This window comes from Dysidea avara, chromosome 5 (genome assembly GCF_963678975.1).
Source record: "Dysidea avara chromosome 5, odDysAvar1.4, whole genome shotgun sequence".
In the NCBI taxonomy this organism is placed as follows: domain Eukaryota; kingdom Metazoa; phylum Porifera; class Demospongiae; order Dictyoceratida; family Dysideidae; genus Dysidea; species Dysidea avara.
This window is the reverse complement of record NC_089276.1, coordinates 10,611,689-10,629,032: the sequence shown is the minus strand read 5'-3', so window position 1 is coordinate 10,629,032 and position 17,344 is coordinate 10,611,689. Positions and strand designations below refer to the sequence as shown.

The following is a 17,344-nucleotide window of genomic DNA, read 5'->3' as shown; positions in this document are numbered from 1 at the left end:
CTCTCAGCTCATTGGCATGTATACAGTAGCAATTTCAACATTATAGTCAATGGCCTGACCAACTCAATTTTCCCTCCTCCGGCCCTGGAACTATATAATTTATGTTGATTCTTTTAACTACATTACCAGTATCACTGACACTCTATGGCTGCATATATTAACTGCTAGCACCTGTTAACATAACCAAGCATAGCCCAGGAAATTACTGCTCTCTTTATAAGGATAAGTTTCAATTCACAAAAGATAGAGCACAGCCTATATATTCACATACTATAGCTACCTGTGACTTTCTCCATCATTGTAACTATATATCTATTGAAGTGCAAAATTAATGCATTTGGACAGTCTTCAATTTGCTGTATATTATACATAACATCTTCGAATGACCTACATGGTCCTACTAGCTTGTATAAAAGTCCCAAACTTTTCCCTTCACTTGTTTAACTTTTTTGTATATAGTTCATCTTCCACAATTTCATTGTAGTTTTAACTTGTATACAGCCCTACACAGAGAGCAATATGTGAAGCCATAGCTTATAGTCTCATGCCCAGATTGTAATTGCTTATTCCCTTTAGTTTTTCCTCCCCCAAACACAAAAGGGAAAAATAAGTGGTCTGGGGATGAAACTAAAGCTAGTAATATAGCCTATACAACAAACCTAAGACAGTTACAAAGTTATTTGTGTGCTACTGCAAATTAACACCTTGTACTATAAGTAAAAATAAATGGGACGCAGAGAACGAAGGTAGTTCTCATCATGTGCTGAAGATATGCCAAAAATCAGGCCGAAGCAACATCTAACAGTGAAATAATCAAATACATAGCCTTATTCAATTATGTTTAACTGTTTGAAGGCATCAGTAAGATAATTAATAATTATACCATGGCTGCAAGGGATTTGCTGATCAAAGTCATTGGCAAACCACTTTCCCATGATATTGTCCGGCAATATGCGAGTTAAACACCGAGCGGTGCCTTTGAACACCCATGCTAAAGTGGTATATATGTATCTAGTCAGATGGTAACAAATTCCACTAAATCATTACTTTTAAAAAAAATTGTATCAGCAATTCAGCACAATTATTATGCCTGTAATGCATGTTGCGTAAGAAAAAATACACTTGTAGTACAAAACCACAAAATTGATAAAATGTTGTTCAAAATCAGAGACGAAATTTTATTTTTATTTCCTTTGCAATGTTAATATGAAATGATTTCTCAAGAGCTTCAACTACTTTTGTCCAAGTCCTTTCTCCTAGCCGGGTAAATGTACTGTACAGTTCTCTCTTACACTCATCAACATCACCTCGGCAATTTCTGTCAATGACATCTATTTCAGCAACAGCAGAATCAGAGGGAAGAAGATGAGCTGCAAAGCTCTTCCACTTAGTAACATCTTTCAGACAAGATAACCATTCTGACAAAGTAGGACAGCCTGAATATATATTATAAAAAATATACACCAATTTTACATGTAGTATAAGAACTTACCTCCCTTTTTTTCAGACGATGACATATTCTGCACATCACCAGTAGAACTTTGTACATCACCACTAGAACGTGAAACTGTAGAAGATGCATATGCATTAGCCACTTTCATAAGAAATTAAGCATTACCAGATTCAGATGACAGCTTTACTTTTTTACGTGGTGATGGTTGAGGTGATTCATGTGGAGAACTATCTTCTTCATCTGTACAATGATAAACACAAAATTGCATGTATCACATAGCAAAATAAGTTTGATCACAATTAAAAGTTATCCTTAGTAAGTGTCCCTCCATCAGGAAAAATGAAGCATAGAAAATTAAACACAGTAGGGCAATTGAAAGAAATAAGCTGTGTAAAATTGACTAACAGTTATGAAGTTCCTGTTGCATCCAAAAGTAAATTGAAAGCCTCAGTTGGCTGATATAGTGATGAAATTGAGTACAGATGTATGAAGAGGTACTAGTTGATTGTTTGGTGGTATTTGAATAAGGTAGCGGTATACAGGAAATCCCATCTAATAAAGTGCTTATGAAAAGAAGACATAATGTAACCCATAAGAATTCGTTTTGTTAAATCAAGTGATTACACTCATGTAATAATAATAATAATATGGCCACGTTGCATGTTAAAGCACTTTGCTTTAAAAGAAATTCATTAGTTTAAAGTAGAGTAGTTTAGGACGTTAGGAATTTGTGATCTTTGTGCAAATTTTGGTGGCAAGAGTAATTTGTTGGTATAATGATGACAGTTTTTTTGCATCAGTTTTCTTTAGTGAGTGACTAGTGGTATAAAGAAATGGCTTTTATTGTAGTGAATATTACTTGCAACATTTTCGTAAATTTGCGACGCCATGAAATCATAATGGTTAAGTGTGTTGAAAGCTACCTATAGATAGAGCTGGGAGATTATATCGATTACGGGATTAATCGTGATTGTGTCTGAAAATCGTGATGTTGATATGTATTATAGTGAACATCATGATGTTGTGACATCACATGTAAATAAATTCAAAATAGTGACACATACTATTGTGGAAGAGCTTGATCTGGAAAACAAGCCTACACTTCTGAGACAGTTCATTGTGTGAATAAATCTTACTGCTGAAAAAGCTAACCTGTTACAAACCGTTGAATTTCTAACAGCATGTTTACACTAGACGTAGAATTCGAGCTATTGTGGGGTAATTCGATCCGGGCCGATTAGCGCTTCAGTGTAAACACATGCCGAATCGAGCCATGCAAATTCGAATGGGGCTACCTACCTGAGGTGGTCCAGTTCGATTCAATTCGACTCACATCTGCGTGTAAACAGTTGTGACCTTGCAGTTCGATTTAACTCTAATAAACGGAATAAAACTACGGACAGTTACAGCTAAAATGGTGACTGTAATGATGAAATGAAGCAACAGCGAAGTATTTAGGCGACGATAAGGAAACACAGCTTCAAGAACAACACAAGGGCTCAAAGCAAACATGTACGCGTGCAAATCGATAGGTAACTAACTACACGGAGTTGAGAGTAGTCGCCAACATCGAAGCCAACACTTTAGACTTTATCATGCCTACTAACCTGGCGATTCAGAGAGCACAAATCCCTTTTAACTCTATCAACAACCTTTACTTCGATGCAAATTATGATTGTGGGTTTACATTTTTTACAGATTGGAGCGGGCTCACCTTCATAGTATAAACGGGGCTCACAAATCGATCTGGATCGTACTGAAGCGATCTCATCCAGAGCGATCTGCAGTATAAACATGCGGTTGGGACACTATTATTCAGTATACTGTTTGTATTGTATTGACCTATAACTGGTCTGATTATGCAGTTGTACACAATTTCACCTTGTTTTGTAATTTATACGAAGTTGTGCATATACAATAGTTTGATGCATGTAAAGATATAACATCGTGATTGTTATCATAATCATGATATGTTGCATTCTACAATCATGAAGGTAGCAAAATTTCATAATCTCTCAGCCCTACCTATAGATACTGGGCACCAGCTAGTAGCCTATACTATCGTGTAGTGTTGTGATTACAGATCTGTAGGTGTATTCTGTACAACAATTTGATGTCAAGTGGCTGTTTCAAAGGCGTATCTCACCAATGGTGTAATTAAGGCAAATATAGATCTCATTTTACTGTCACCTTGTATCAGAGATAGCATTACCAAAGTAAATACAACATATACAGTAGGATTAATGGACACAGCAATATTATACATGAGTTAAACAAATATGAAGATTGTAAACAACACTACAAACCTGCAGTCTCACGAAAATCAGAGTAATAATCTGGTGAGATTTTCATTGTGCTGCATCGAAGAAGTCGTTTACTTTTACCACGGATAATATTTAGGTTAAGATGCAAGTAGTCACATAAAGGACACGGGATGTATGGGATTGGGTTCTTTAAAGATTTGGCTACAGCTTTTAAAGAACTAAGCAAGTTATCATGAAATTTTTCAAACAGTTTTAATCGCTCCTTCACACCAATAATCCCAACAGTTCCACTTTCATCTGGAGAAAACACTAAACAAATACTCTCTTTGGTTTTGTGAAGAATGACATAGTAGAATTGATCCTCTCCTAAAACAAGTTTGCAGTGGTATCTACCTAACCTACATAAAAATATAGAACATCCAATGTGCAGTTGTATTATGCAGCACCTTATCATACAGTACTACTGTCCTGTATATTAAACAGTGGTATGTGGAGGTCTCTTATTTATTGTGTATCAGATGTCTTATAGACGTGTTGCAATCTAGGGCATAGAATTCTGCAAAACCATGTGTGCACAATAAGATGCCAATTTTTGAGGGCAAAAAAACTTATGCATTCTATGTTAGGAACTTTCTTAAAATGCTATTGTGAAGGAATCGTACTGAAAGATATAGAGTATTGGTATAATAGAGTGAATTAGTAGATAAAAGTACATAACATACTTGTGCTGTGGCGAGTTATTCTACTTAGGGAAAGTTTTTGCAATAGAATGTTTGGTACTTTTGCCTTCACTTTTCTCATAAAACATTGTAAAAACTGAAGCTATAGAAACTTTTTTCCAGATCACAATGCATCAATTGGTAAGACATCTGGCTTAATAGCACACTTGTTTACAGCCACCCAAAGTAATGCAATTAGCCTCTTACGGACAATTAGTATTCAACATATGTACCAATAAACACCAGGGAAGTAATGTGATTGCATGCCAATTGTAACAGGTACACTTAATTGTTCAGTTTCTATACTTACAAAAATTAGGAATTTTAAGTTCAATTGCATGTAGGGTGGCACACACTATAGTATGTTCATGTTGAGCTGAACCCTCAAAAACATTTAATAACTCATGGATGCAATTACACACGATCCTGAAATTTGGCTCATTTGTAGTACTGCTTGACCCGCTAAAAATAAAATCTTTTTGTTCAAATGTTTGACATAATATTTATGGCCAATCAAAATTTTCACAATACATTTCCTATGGGGAAGCCATATAAATACAGTGTCCATTACAGCTCTTTCCCGAATTTGTAATGGAGCCAAACTGTACGTGTCTGTTGTTGACACCTTTGCTGTTACCAATAATCTCTCTGGTTGACTGAAATGTTAACTCTGTTGAGAAAAAATCTACTTTTAATTTTTAGCCGTTTTTCAGGATTCAGCTCAACGTGAACATACTATAGCTACCACATATCGACACCTTGCCTCACACCTTGCACTGTCAGCAAGAAGAAATGGGACACAAAGGAGGACAAAGGTAGGTCCATGATGCATACATACATTGTACATACTGCGGTATACCAAAAGGCACCTGTTGGACTAAAACAACATCTAACAGTGAAAAACAAGCCCATTACCTAAACCAGTATACCAGTATTGAGTTATGCTTGTCTGAAGGCATCAGGCAGTTAGTCAGTAAAAGCTTCTGTTAAATAATTTTGTAGCAACTTTTCATAAGCATTTTTGGCTGCTCTAAAGACACTCTACGTAACAAAAACAGTCAAGGCGAAATGACAGTATTGTGAGGCTGGTTAATACATTTTTTGTGAGAAAGTGCAAACCTCCGTGATCCCTAATATACAGTTACTACTGTACTGTATGATATCACTGTTTATACTCTCTAACTGCATATAATTGTAGTTGTCCCATACATGCTTAAGTGGTTTCTTTGATGTTTCAAGCAATAGCTTTAAACTAGCTTATTTAAGCTATATTTAGTACTGCTATTGTTGTAATTGTATGCATGTACCTATGTGTTGTTAATGTATGTTTGACCAGGGTACAACTGAAAAACAGCTTTAGCTAATGTTGTCTCCCTGCTTAAATAACAAAGGAAAAATAAAATAAAATAAGGCAAGTTACATGCAGCTACAGTAGTTGGTGCTCTTTCATGTCAAACCATTCACTGGTATAGATTATGTTTTTCAGCAACCACAAATCCAATGCCTTTGTACTACAGTAGTAGACTGTATTGATGAAAGGAAATGGCGAGTTCATGATGTATGCATTGTATTTCCTGTGGTGAAATCAAAGGAACACGTTGGGACAAAAAGGGAATCTAACAGTGAAGATATCAAGCTTGTAGACTTAAGGGGACAAGCAATTATGTCCTATGGCTTCTGTGAATAAAATTGTTTTATATGAAGCTGTAAAACCAACACAAATACTGTTCTCCACCTGATGAATAACAAATAACACATGTTGTAGTTGAGACATTGAACTTCTGTTTAGTACAAATCTGAGTGAAATCCTCTGAAGTATGTACAAATTATGGAGTGGTTACAAAACACTGTAATTTTAGCACTAAAATCGATTCTCCTCCTACAGCTAATTGTGAAACTCCCCAAAAATTCGTGCAGTGGCTTGTAATAACATTATCTTTAAAAGTATGGAAACAGATTTTTAGGAATAACTACTATGGCTTCAAAAGAGGAGATTACTGTTTTTCATAGAAAATTTAGAGAGTTCAATAGCTCAGTTGATAAAATACTTCAAAAAATTCTTTCCATACTTTTGTTACAAACATACTTAGGTAGCAGATGACAAAGTTTAAGAAGCGTAGAATTTATTGATTTATTTATTTATTAATTAAAACCGTGAGACTAGATCCAAAATTTGTAGAATTCTCATTCTTTAGGTCTAAAATACTAAACTGAGTCATAAAGTCAGTACTTCTAACTGGAGACGGAGATTTTTAATTACAACAAATACATCTGATGCAAAAGGGGATGGAAAGCAAGCACAGATCAAAAACCAAGATTTTGCGTGTGAATCCATAGAAATTAGTAGTGTGCCCCCTTAACCATCACTCAATTACACTTGTCTGAAGGCATCATTAGGTGGTGCTAAGTCAATCATTAGAAATTAATCCTCTTTAAATAAGAAAAGCATTGCAGGTTATCTTGAAGGCACATTTGGACTTGATACTGCCAAAATATATTGGTAAGGATGGTAGAGATGTCTACATAATAAAAAAAGAAATTGAGCTCTTAGCTAGGTGTACCTATTAATATTGAGTCCAAAGGCATCGATTAGGAACTAGTCAGTCAGTAAAATCTCCACTAAATTCACTCATTGAATGCATTTAAAATGTCTGTTTGAGCTTAATTAATACTGATAAGTCAGGAAAGATGCATGAGTATGGCTTTAGATTGCTATTTTTGGTGGGAAAATGCAAATAACTTTCATGATGAACAATGTTCATGGTTAAGCATGAAATGTCACCTACCACATCACGTCCTCTGATCTGTCAGCATTTCTTTTAATACATGTAGCCAGCACTTGAGAGAAAATAGCTATGGGCACGAAACCATCTGGAAAATTAAAATACACCACCCGGACATCTTTATCTTCACTATCATCTAGTGTTCTATCCCTGATTATTTTTTGAAACAAGGCATCTCCCGATGTCTATAAACATGAGACATACGTATGTAGCAGTATATATACATATACGTAAGAAGCAACTTACCTCAGGAATTTCCTCTGGTAACATAGATGGAACTATGTATAATTTATCCTCCAGCTTTGCCAAATTGCTATAACGCTTCAAACCATTTAAAAAAACAGTACTGCTATCTATTTCAGCAACAAAATTGAATTTTTCGACAAAATCCATAGCTTGTTTAGAATCAATTTTGATACCACAACAAGTTGATGTTTGCCAATCGTTAAAGCTTTCAACCATGTGATCAAAAAACTCTTTGTGGAGTATGCCCCATTTAATCAGACAATCGTATTGCTTGTCCAGAGTTGAACCAATCGGTTCGAAAGCATGACCAACAATAACATAAGCTAATAACTTCACAAGCCACTGGGGTGACAAAATCACCACATTTTTTAATGACTTTACTGAATGAAAGTGCAGGGCAATTCCTTTACGATGAAAATATTGTAATGCACCATAAAACTTATTGCTGCCAAAATTTACTGGGAAGCCACATATTCGAGCAATTTCATTAAATTCAGATGTGGTAATTGAATCTTTATTAAGATCAAGTAAATGCCGCTCAATTCTTATGTATACGACTGGATGACGCTGAATTAAAAGGTGTTGTGATGCCTCAACCAATGCTTCTTTGAGTTGTACGAAGACAACTGGATCTCTCTCTTTGTTGCTTACAAAAAAACAATATTTCTTCAGAGCTTCCATGATGCCATCACCACCACGATTTCCAGCAAGAAGCCCAGCAAATGGTTTTCCTTCAAATGCACTAGCCAACAAGCTAATTATTTCCTCTTTTTTCTGCTTAATTGCTTCGCTGTCCCCAATACAATCAATATGTGTAGCAACCAAGAAAACTGTAGGTAAGTAACGAGACAGAGACCTCTTTGTACCTCTTTTGTGGCAATATGAGTAAATAGAATTAAACCAATAGCAAATAATCTCACAACCAGTCATTTTTGGACTAATGGAGTCTTCAGTATATTGATCACTTCGTGGCTTAGGGACACTTGAAAGATTTTGTGAAGCATTAAAGACAATGAGAGTCACATTATCTTCAGTAAGGAAGGGGGACAGCAAACCATGGTAAACAGTTTGTCCAGAAACATCCCAGATGACCGCATTTATCTCATTTTCAGACACTGGTGAAGATAACTCAACTCCCTTTAAATCAGCATCGCTTACAACTGGCAGCTCTTCTTCATTGATAAAAGGTAAAGAAAGGTTTGAACTGCTTCCTGGGTAAGTTTCATCTACTGGGGTAATTGCAATGGTAGGCCATGATTCTTCTATCTCAGGAGAAGAAGCTCTACTGGCAGGTTCATCACAGTCTAAGACTTCATCTTTACCCAAGGATTTTCTGTCAGCTGTGGCCTTCCACTGAGAACAAAAGCTTCGTTGAAGCTTGTCACAAAATTGGTCACTCTTTTGGCGTGACCAGTTTGTTGAAAAAATCTTGCAAACATTGACATCAGCCCCTTGCGTGGCATCATGGTGTTTGAAACCCTCACCCAGCAAAGACTCTATTAGACAAGTTTTGCCAGCATTTTCTGTCCCCACTGTAACTATCCTTACACTGGAAGGCTTGGCTTTTCCTTCCTTCAAAGCTAATGCATATGCTTCCTTTTCTTTAGAATCATCTAATCGTGTACCTGCAACAGAAACCATCATTAAGTAAAACATATAAAGTAGAACCTGTTTTAACAGCCACCATAATATAAAACCACCACTCTATAAAGGCCAACTTTAAGTTCCCGAATTTATACATTAATCCATCTATGCTTAGACAGGTATCACTATATAAAACTGAAGTTATAGTTACAGTTACCACAGTGACCGATTAATTAGACAAGTATTTCCATTATATAAAAAAATATGTACATACATATTTTAGTATCTGTGAATAGTTTCATTACTGCCATGCTTTTGGTGGCTTGTACCATAAGAATGCAGGAAAGGGCTTCTCTTTGTAACTACTGAACAAAAATTGTTTTACACATTTCACAATATGGTAATGGATCTTCAGTTATTCAGTTTTATTAGTTTAGCTTATTACAGCATCTGATTTTTCAATGGAGGGCTAGGCTGTGCAACTGAAGTAGGAATCCATGCACTAAATATAAGAGACACTGTGTATATCATAGTAATATAAGGAAAAACTCTACTTTGATTTGTAGTAATAATTTGTTTGATGCCAAAGTACAGATTTGCTTTGCTCACAATTTTGGCTCTTGTTTCACTACTCTTTAGTGTATGGATCTCTAACTTAAAAAGTCTTGAATACACTAACCAAACAGTCGAAACGCAAGTGACAAAAAACCGGAGTTTTTAGTTGCATGCGCAATTTACGACAAGTCCAAAATGGCATTTTTGACAGGCCACGCGGACGAGAGAAATGGAGTTCAACCAGTAAATTTCTGGCGTATTTTCGAATAAAAACACTTGAAGAGATGATTTATGGAGATAATTATGCAGTTTATTTAATCTTGAAACGTGCGGGCTGAAAGTATTTTAGTGTTAGAATTGAACAAGAATTTAGCTGCTCCCGATTTCACTTTGCTGTGGATAAACAAAAAAGAGTGCACAAAATATGAGTCAACGAAAGTGATAAGGTTTGTATGGAGCATGTGTATGAAACTGTATACATTTGTGAAACAAATTTGTACTCTGTTAATATAGAAGAGGGTGTTATTTAGTATCTTGTTATACACAATAAATCATACATCAGTGTCATAAGGTGTTAAAACAACTTTTGTGGATTGCCAAAATGTAAAAACTTTTGTAAAAGAAACTTTTGTGGTTCAGATATAGCTCTCTCAATAGTAAAAATATCTCAGTTGCTCCACACATGGACTGTGTAAGTAGAGATTCGTAACATATGGACAATCCTCGTTATGGGTTCAGTAGTCAACGGTATCAGCCTCAGTTTACAGAAATGTAACCTTCATGCTAATACTGAAAAAATTCTCATACCTTGTCTTGATACTTTGAAATAGTTACCTGGGCAACCATAACGATGAAGTTTGGAACAAACTGGCTGCATGCCACCGTGATTTGATAACACTCACCCAATGTAAAAGTGAAACTATCAAGATATTTCATGAAGAAGCAAAGTTGTGTTAGTGAGATAGTCTGGACTCGTAACAAGGATTGCCCGTGCATAAAACTATTAATTCCTATGGGAAAGACATCACCATTGCAAATCCCTACATTATATATGGTAAAATTTTGTGGATAAGATGCCTACAAATCCATGCAATCTTTTTATCCCACAAATTTCTTGAGAAATAATCATTACTGCTACCTTAGTTTCATATAGTGATGCACATGTTAAAAATAAATCATCAGTTACAACCTCTTCTGCTAGGTCAGACTCTTGCAGTGCAGCTGGATTCAGCAACTTGCGATTCACATCCAATGGTAAGGGTTTCCCACAGCAAAACCTGGTGAGTTAGAGCATTGCTGTATGTTATGTAGATTTAAATGTTGTCCCGAATTTTTGACAATCTTTATTTAATCGTAATCACTGCTGGAAATTGATAGTTACTCAAAATGGATGCTTACCATAAGGCAGGAAATTTATATTCAAGAAAATTTGACAAATAATTAGTTTAGATTGTAAACTATAAATTCATTAAATGCTCATAAGCACCTTTAAAAGTATGTGTTTAGATCTATAATGTCTTGATTTTTGAGGATGTTTACAGTAATTCACCAAAACTGTTGAAATGTAGATTCATCAAATTTTCTTGTCATACGGTATCTCTTTTCTGAGTCCCTGCTTTACAAATTTTGTTCCTGTTAGCTTGTGAAATCCTGGATCTTCCCTGATTTAGTATGATGGTCTTCTAAAGTTCCATGTGTACCTATGTGTACTTGTGACATTTGTACTGTACAGGTAACTGATGATAACCTTGGTTTGTTAAAGCTGTCAGAACAAACTGATTGTACCAGTTGCAGTGTCGTACCATGATAACTCTATTTTGGAATGAGAAGGCCCTTCTGAAGCAACAATAATTTGGCTAGATGAAAGTGGCCTTGGTATGTAAACTGGTCAGTGTTGTGACTGCTCTCTTTCAGTGTAGCTAGCTATCCATTCCTCAGTAGATCAGTAGTAACATCAAGAGTTAATACTCCACTATTATTAATTCTTGGTAACATTTTTACTTTTCTTTTGACCAATTTACCTCACATTCTATGTATTTAGTAATACTACGTTCTAACAGCTAGTACATCCAGTTGTATTTTTGAAACTAATATAGGGTTAGGACTGTGATGGATGACCAGACCTCTGTGTATCTCCATGACAGGAGCAGTACTGTGCGGGATTTACCCTGAACACAGTAGAGTCCTTGAAGATGGCTGTACCCAAGCAGTTACAAGTTATTGTTGAATTTGATGGTAGAAACTTTCATCTCTGGTCAACTCGGAGTAGTAACAGCAATATTCTGGCACAGGAAGTCTCAACCTGATAACTTTTATAGAAATTGTTGATTTAAAATATGTAAAAATTCTATTTGTCAACAATTACTGTATGTGTAAACAGCAGCCAAAGTGCACAACTTTTTACAACATAATTATCAAGTTTGGGCCTTTGTCTAGTTGTACAAATTAATTAGAAACACTAATATGACTTGAAACAAATTTGTACCACACCTCAAAACCACCTTGTTATTACTCACCAACTTTATTCAGTGCTTTGTAGCTTGTTGCTAACTAACAGCAGCTGCCGAATTTGATTACTGTGGGAAAGACAAGTGACATGTTGTTGCGTGACACCCAATGCAAACAGGAAAGAGCGTTGCATTTGGAAGCTACAAGCATTTGTAGTCAGATGGTGCTCTACCTGAAGAAGCGCTTGTTTCTTTGCGGGAAAACAAGCTGTGCAATTAAATACGCATAATAAAGCATATTTTTGCCACTTGCGTTTTGACTGCAAACCATACATTATAGTACAATGAGGTGAAACATTAAGTCGAGGATACCTGTAATTCCAATCATTTTCAACTTTCGTAAGCATTATTTTATCTACAAGTACAAGAGAATTTTAAGTGAATTTGGGATCATAGAAAGAAGTAGGGAAACAGAGGAGGTTACTGACCCATGACTGAATTAGTGATCAAATGTCCACTAGTACGTATATCTGTGACCCCCCTTGTTTCCCTACCCCTTTCTATGATCCCTAATTGCGTTTAAAATTTCTAATTTTTCCATATGCTTGTTTGTTAACTTTTTTTTGTAACATAATTATGACTTGTGAACCTACGCATACTGCATCAAAAAAGAAAAAGAAAAAAAAGGCACTAGAGTAACGTTTTTGTTTGAAAGTGCTAACAAAAAAGTGAAGTGGCCATTGTGATATATTGTTGTATGATGTAATATTGTAACTGCATTGATTGTATGATGTGTTTGTACATTGCGCTGCCATGGCAATTATTATAGAGTTGTAATTTTGCTGTCTGTAAGTTGCTGTGATTATTATTGCTGTGATTAAGATTAGTAATCTATCCCGCGTGAACTGAACAGGTGCTCCTGAACGTGACAGCCATAATGCTTTACATTCAGCCCGTTACACAGCGTTACAAACAAAGAACAGTATGAGAAGTGCCTCTGCAATCAATCCAGTCACACTATGGAAATTATGGACAATTCCCATTTACAAATGTAGGGAAGCCATCATGAGCTACCACAAATCAACACCTTGGACTGTCAGCAAAAAGAAATGGGACACAAAGGAGGACAAAGGTAAGTCCATGGTGTATGCATTATACGTACTTACACGTACTGTAGTAGGTCAAAAGGCACCTGTCAGGCTGAAGCGACGTCAAACAGTGAAAAATCAAGCCAGTAGCCTTAGCTGTTATCAAGTTACGCTTGTCTGAAGGCATCAGACAGTTAGGCAGTTAGTCAATAGAATATTTCATTGAATAAATTTTTAAGAAAATTTTTTAAATTTTTTTGGGCTAATACTGAAGGCAATTTTGGGCCTAACCAATACTGCCAAGGCACCAGGAAGGTATTGTGATTTGTGAAGCTGGTTTTTGGCGACATTTTTGATCAGACAATCCCAAACCTATTGCATGTACTGTATGATGATTGCACATAATTTTCTTTCCAAAAAAAACTGATTTACTGGACCAATGAAACAGAAAACATATTTGGCATGGCCTATGTAAATCAGAGCATTTTTAATAGACACACATGTAGTACATGCACTTGCATCGTGAATTGTACATAAGAAATACTTACAATTTATTTTGACTAGTGAAGCATAGTATTTCTTAGGAATTGGCTCTTTAGTGATGCTACAAATTAAGTCATTTTCTGTACTGATCTTATCAAGTGGGAGATGTAGGTAGCACCGATCACCAGTATGATTCAGTGGACATTTCAAGTGACTGACAGGTCTCTGAGCTGAAGGCAAACATAAAGTACAGATTTTATCAAGTGTTTCTTGCAAGAAGGCCAATAGATCTGGGTACATGCTTTCTTCTTCTTCTGCTGTCTTGTCAGGTGGAAGTGCAACAGAACATGTAATATATTTAGCAGAATAGTCTAAACAAAACTGTTGCCAATTTCCAAATGAAAACTGTCCATGGTTACTATACAACCTAGAGGTATGGAACAGAGAATAAAGTAAATATGCTGTCAAGCGTGTTGCATTGTATTGCCTGTGCATATAAAAACAGGTATGTAGATAAATACTTATAAGAAATGAACTGCTAAGAGTCAACTAATTGGCCAACTGATTCATGATACATTAATTCCAACTGAGAATATTTAAACACAAATACACAAGAAACATTAACTTTCTTGCTTGTTTCTACTATATTTTTGGACTTATTCTTTAGTAAGACCCAGCAATATATACGTACATCAAGACACACGGTAGTGTGTCGTGCGGCCCAAGAAGCCGGCGCGCAACCCCGTGAGTATATTGACAGGAAGAAAGAAAACGCAATTTTCGCACCTCCGTAGTTCTGTGCTGCCTTGATGAAACAACACGAATTTTGCTGTGGACACTCCCTCCACCTTCAGCACTCCACATTCCAAATTTGAGCGAAATCGCTTCAAGCGTTCCCGAGATATGCGACTTCAAAAATTGGCTTAGTTTCTTCGTTTTTTTCTTCTTATTATTTTTCTTCCTCTTTTTGCACACTTACAAAAACTGCTATAAAACGCGAACGCCTTATCCGATCGCCTTGAAATTTGGCACACAGAAGGGGGGTATAAAGGCGCATCTCTGTACCAACTTTGGCTGGAATACGATAAACAGGCAAAGAGTTATGAGCGATTATTCACGAAAAATAACACCAATATGTTGTCACGCCTACAGGGTAAATCGCGTATGGGAAGAAGCTGAAAATCGGTGGGTGAATAGGTTAACTATTGAACCTCAAACCTTTTGTGGTTTGAAAGAAATCGAGCTAAAAACCAGGAAGATACAACGAAAAAACCAACAGTGTGTAACAATTACGCAATCGAGATTAGCTAATAAAAAACGACTGCTTGCCACGCCTACCAGATAAACCGCTTGGGGTAATGCTTTGAAAATCGCTGTACAGATGGAGTTATCATCTTAGAAAGGCTCTTCAATGGTGTAGAAGAATCAGACTTAAAGCCACGGAGTTATAACACGAAATCCAACTTGGTGTAGCAAGTGCGAGATCGAGATACTCTAATAGAGCAGTCATCATAATAGAGCAGTCACCCTGAACAGAATTCAAGAGATCAGTTAGAAATAAGTAACCTGTATAGAGATCAGCTACAAACAAATCACCCTGTAGAGAGTTCAGCTACAAACAATTCACCCTGTTCAGACATCAGTTAGAAGAAGTTTTCTTGTAGAGAGTTTAGTTGCAAACAAATCACCCTGTTGAAAGATCAGCTAGAAGATGTCACATTGTAGATAGTTCAGTTACAAAGAAACCACCATGTAGAGAATTCAGCTACAAACTAGTGACCCTGTAGATACATCAGCTAGAAGAAGTTACCTTGTAGAGAGTTCACCCACAAAGAAACCATTCTGTAAAGAGCTCAGCTGCAAACAAATCACCTATACAGAATTCAGGTACAAACAAATCACCCTGTAGAGAGATCAGCTAGAAGAAGTTACCTTGTAGAGAGTTCAGCCACAAAGAAACCATTCTGTAAAGAGCTCAGCTGCAAACAAATCACCTATACAGAATTCAGGTACAAACAAATCACCCTGTAGAGAGATAAGCTAGAAGAAGTTACCTTGTAGATAGTTCAGCTACAAACAAATCATCCTGTAGAGAGATCAGTTAGAAGAAGTTACCTTGTAGATCGTTCAGCTACAAAGAATTCACCCTGTAAAGAGATCAGCTAAAAGAAGTTACCTTGTAGAGAGTTCAGCTACAAAGAAACCATCATGTAGAGAATTCAGCCGCAAACAAATCACGTGTAGAGAGTTCAGCTACAAACAAATCTCCCTGTAGAGAGATCAGCTAGAAGAAGTTTCCTTGTAGAGAGTTCTGCTACAAACAAATCACCCTGTAGAAAGATCAGCTAGAAGAAATCACCTTGTAGAGAGTTCAGCTTCAAAGAAACAATCATGTGAGAGTTCAGCTACAAACAAATTGTCCTGTAAAGAGATCAGCTAGAAGAAGTTACCTTGTAGAGAGTTCAGCTACAAAGAAACCATCATGTAGAGAGTTCAGCTACAAACAAATTGCCCTGTAGAGAGTTCAGCTAGAAACAAGTCGCCCTGTAAAGAGATCAGCTAGAAGAAGTTACCTTGTAGAGAGTTCAGCTACAAAGAAACCATCATGTAGAGAGTTCAGCTACAAACAAATCACCCTGTAGAAAGATCAGCTATAGAAGAAATCACCTTGTAGAGAGTTCAGCTACAAAGAAACCATCATGTATAGAGTTCAGCTACAAACAAATCACCCTGTAGAAAGATCAGCTATAGAAGAAATCACCTTGTAGAGAGTTCAGCTACAAAGAAACCATCATGTAGAGAGTTCAGCTACAAACAAATCGTCCTGTAGAGAGATCAGCTAGAAGAAATTACCTTGTAGAGAGTTCAGCTACAAAGAAACCATCATGTAGAGAGTTCAGCTGCAAACAAATCACCTGTAGAGAGTTAAGCTACAAACAAATCTCCCTGTAGAGAGATCAGCTAGAAGAAGTCACCTCGCAGAGAGTTCAGTTACAAAGAAACCACCATGTAGAGAGTTCAGCTGCAAACAAATCATCTGTAGAGAGTTCAGCTACAAACAAATCTCCCTGTAGAGAGATCAGCTAGAAGAAGTTTCCTTGTAGAGAGTTCAGCTACAAACAAATCACCCTGTAGAAAGATCAGCTAGAAGTAGTTACCTTGTGGAGAGTTCAGCTACAAAGAAACCATCATGTAGAGAGTTCAGCTGCAAACAAATCATCTGTAGAGAGTTCAGCTACAAACAAATCTCCCTGTAGAGAGATCAGCTAGAAGAAGTTTCCTTGTAGATAGTTCAGCTACAAACAAATCTCCCTGTAGAGAGATCAGCTAGAAGAAATTACCTTGTAGAGAGTTCAGCTACAAAGAAATCACCCTGTAGAAAGATCAGCTAGAAGTAGTTACCTTGTAGAGAGTTCAGCTAGAAGAAGTCACATTGTAGAGAGTTCAGCTACAAAGAAACTACCATGTAGAGAGTTCAGCTGCAAACAAATCACCTTGTAGAGAACTCAACTACAAACAAATCGCCCTGTAGAAAGATTAGCTAGAAGAAGTTACCTTATAGAGAGTTCAGCTACGAACAGATCACCCTGTAGAGAGTTCAGCTACAAACAAATCACCCTGTAGAGAGTTCAGTTACAAAGAAACCACCATGTAGAGAGTTCAGCTGCAAAAATCAATCACTCTGTAGAGAGTTCAGCTAGAAGAATTTACCTTGTAGAGAG

The 17,344-nt window shown here is 36.5% G+C and overlaps 1 protein-coding gene across 2 annotated transcripts in view; it reads right to left on the bottom strand.

Annotated features, from left to right (window-relative positions):
* Nucleotides 1-1,030: 1,030 nt before the first annotated feature.
* Nucleotides 1,031-17,344, bottom strand: part of LOC136257009 (uncharacterized) — a 44,063-nt gene continuing 27,749 nt past the window's right edge. The window contains exons 3-9 of one of the 2 annotated variants that reach the window (XM_066050096.1): nt 13,688-14,049; nt 7,466-9,090; nt 7,223-7,404; nt 3,760-4,115; nt 1,619-1,693; nt 1,493-1,567; nt 1,031-1,436 (exon numbers count right to left, since the gene is read on the bottom strand). In XM_066050096.1, the coding sequence (XP_065906168.1) occupies nt 1,165-1,436; nt 1,493-1,567; nt 1,619-1,693; nt 3,760-4,115; nt 7,223-7,404; nt 7,466-9,090; nt 13,688-14,049 (2,947 nt within the window). In that variant the 3' untranslated portion in view covers nt 1,031-1,164. The remainder of the gene's footprint in view (nt 1,437-1,492; nt 1,568-1,618; nt 1,694-3,759; nt 4,116-7,222; nt 7,405-7,465; nt 9,091-13,687; nt 14,050-17,344) is intronic. The other variant, XM_066050097.1, reaches the window with a different exon arrangement.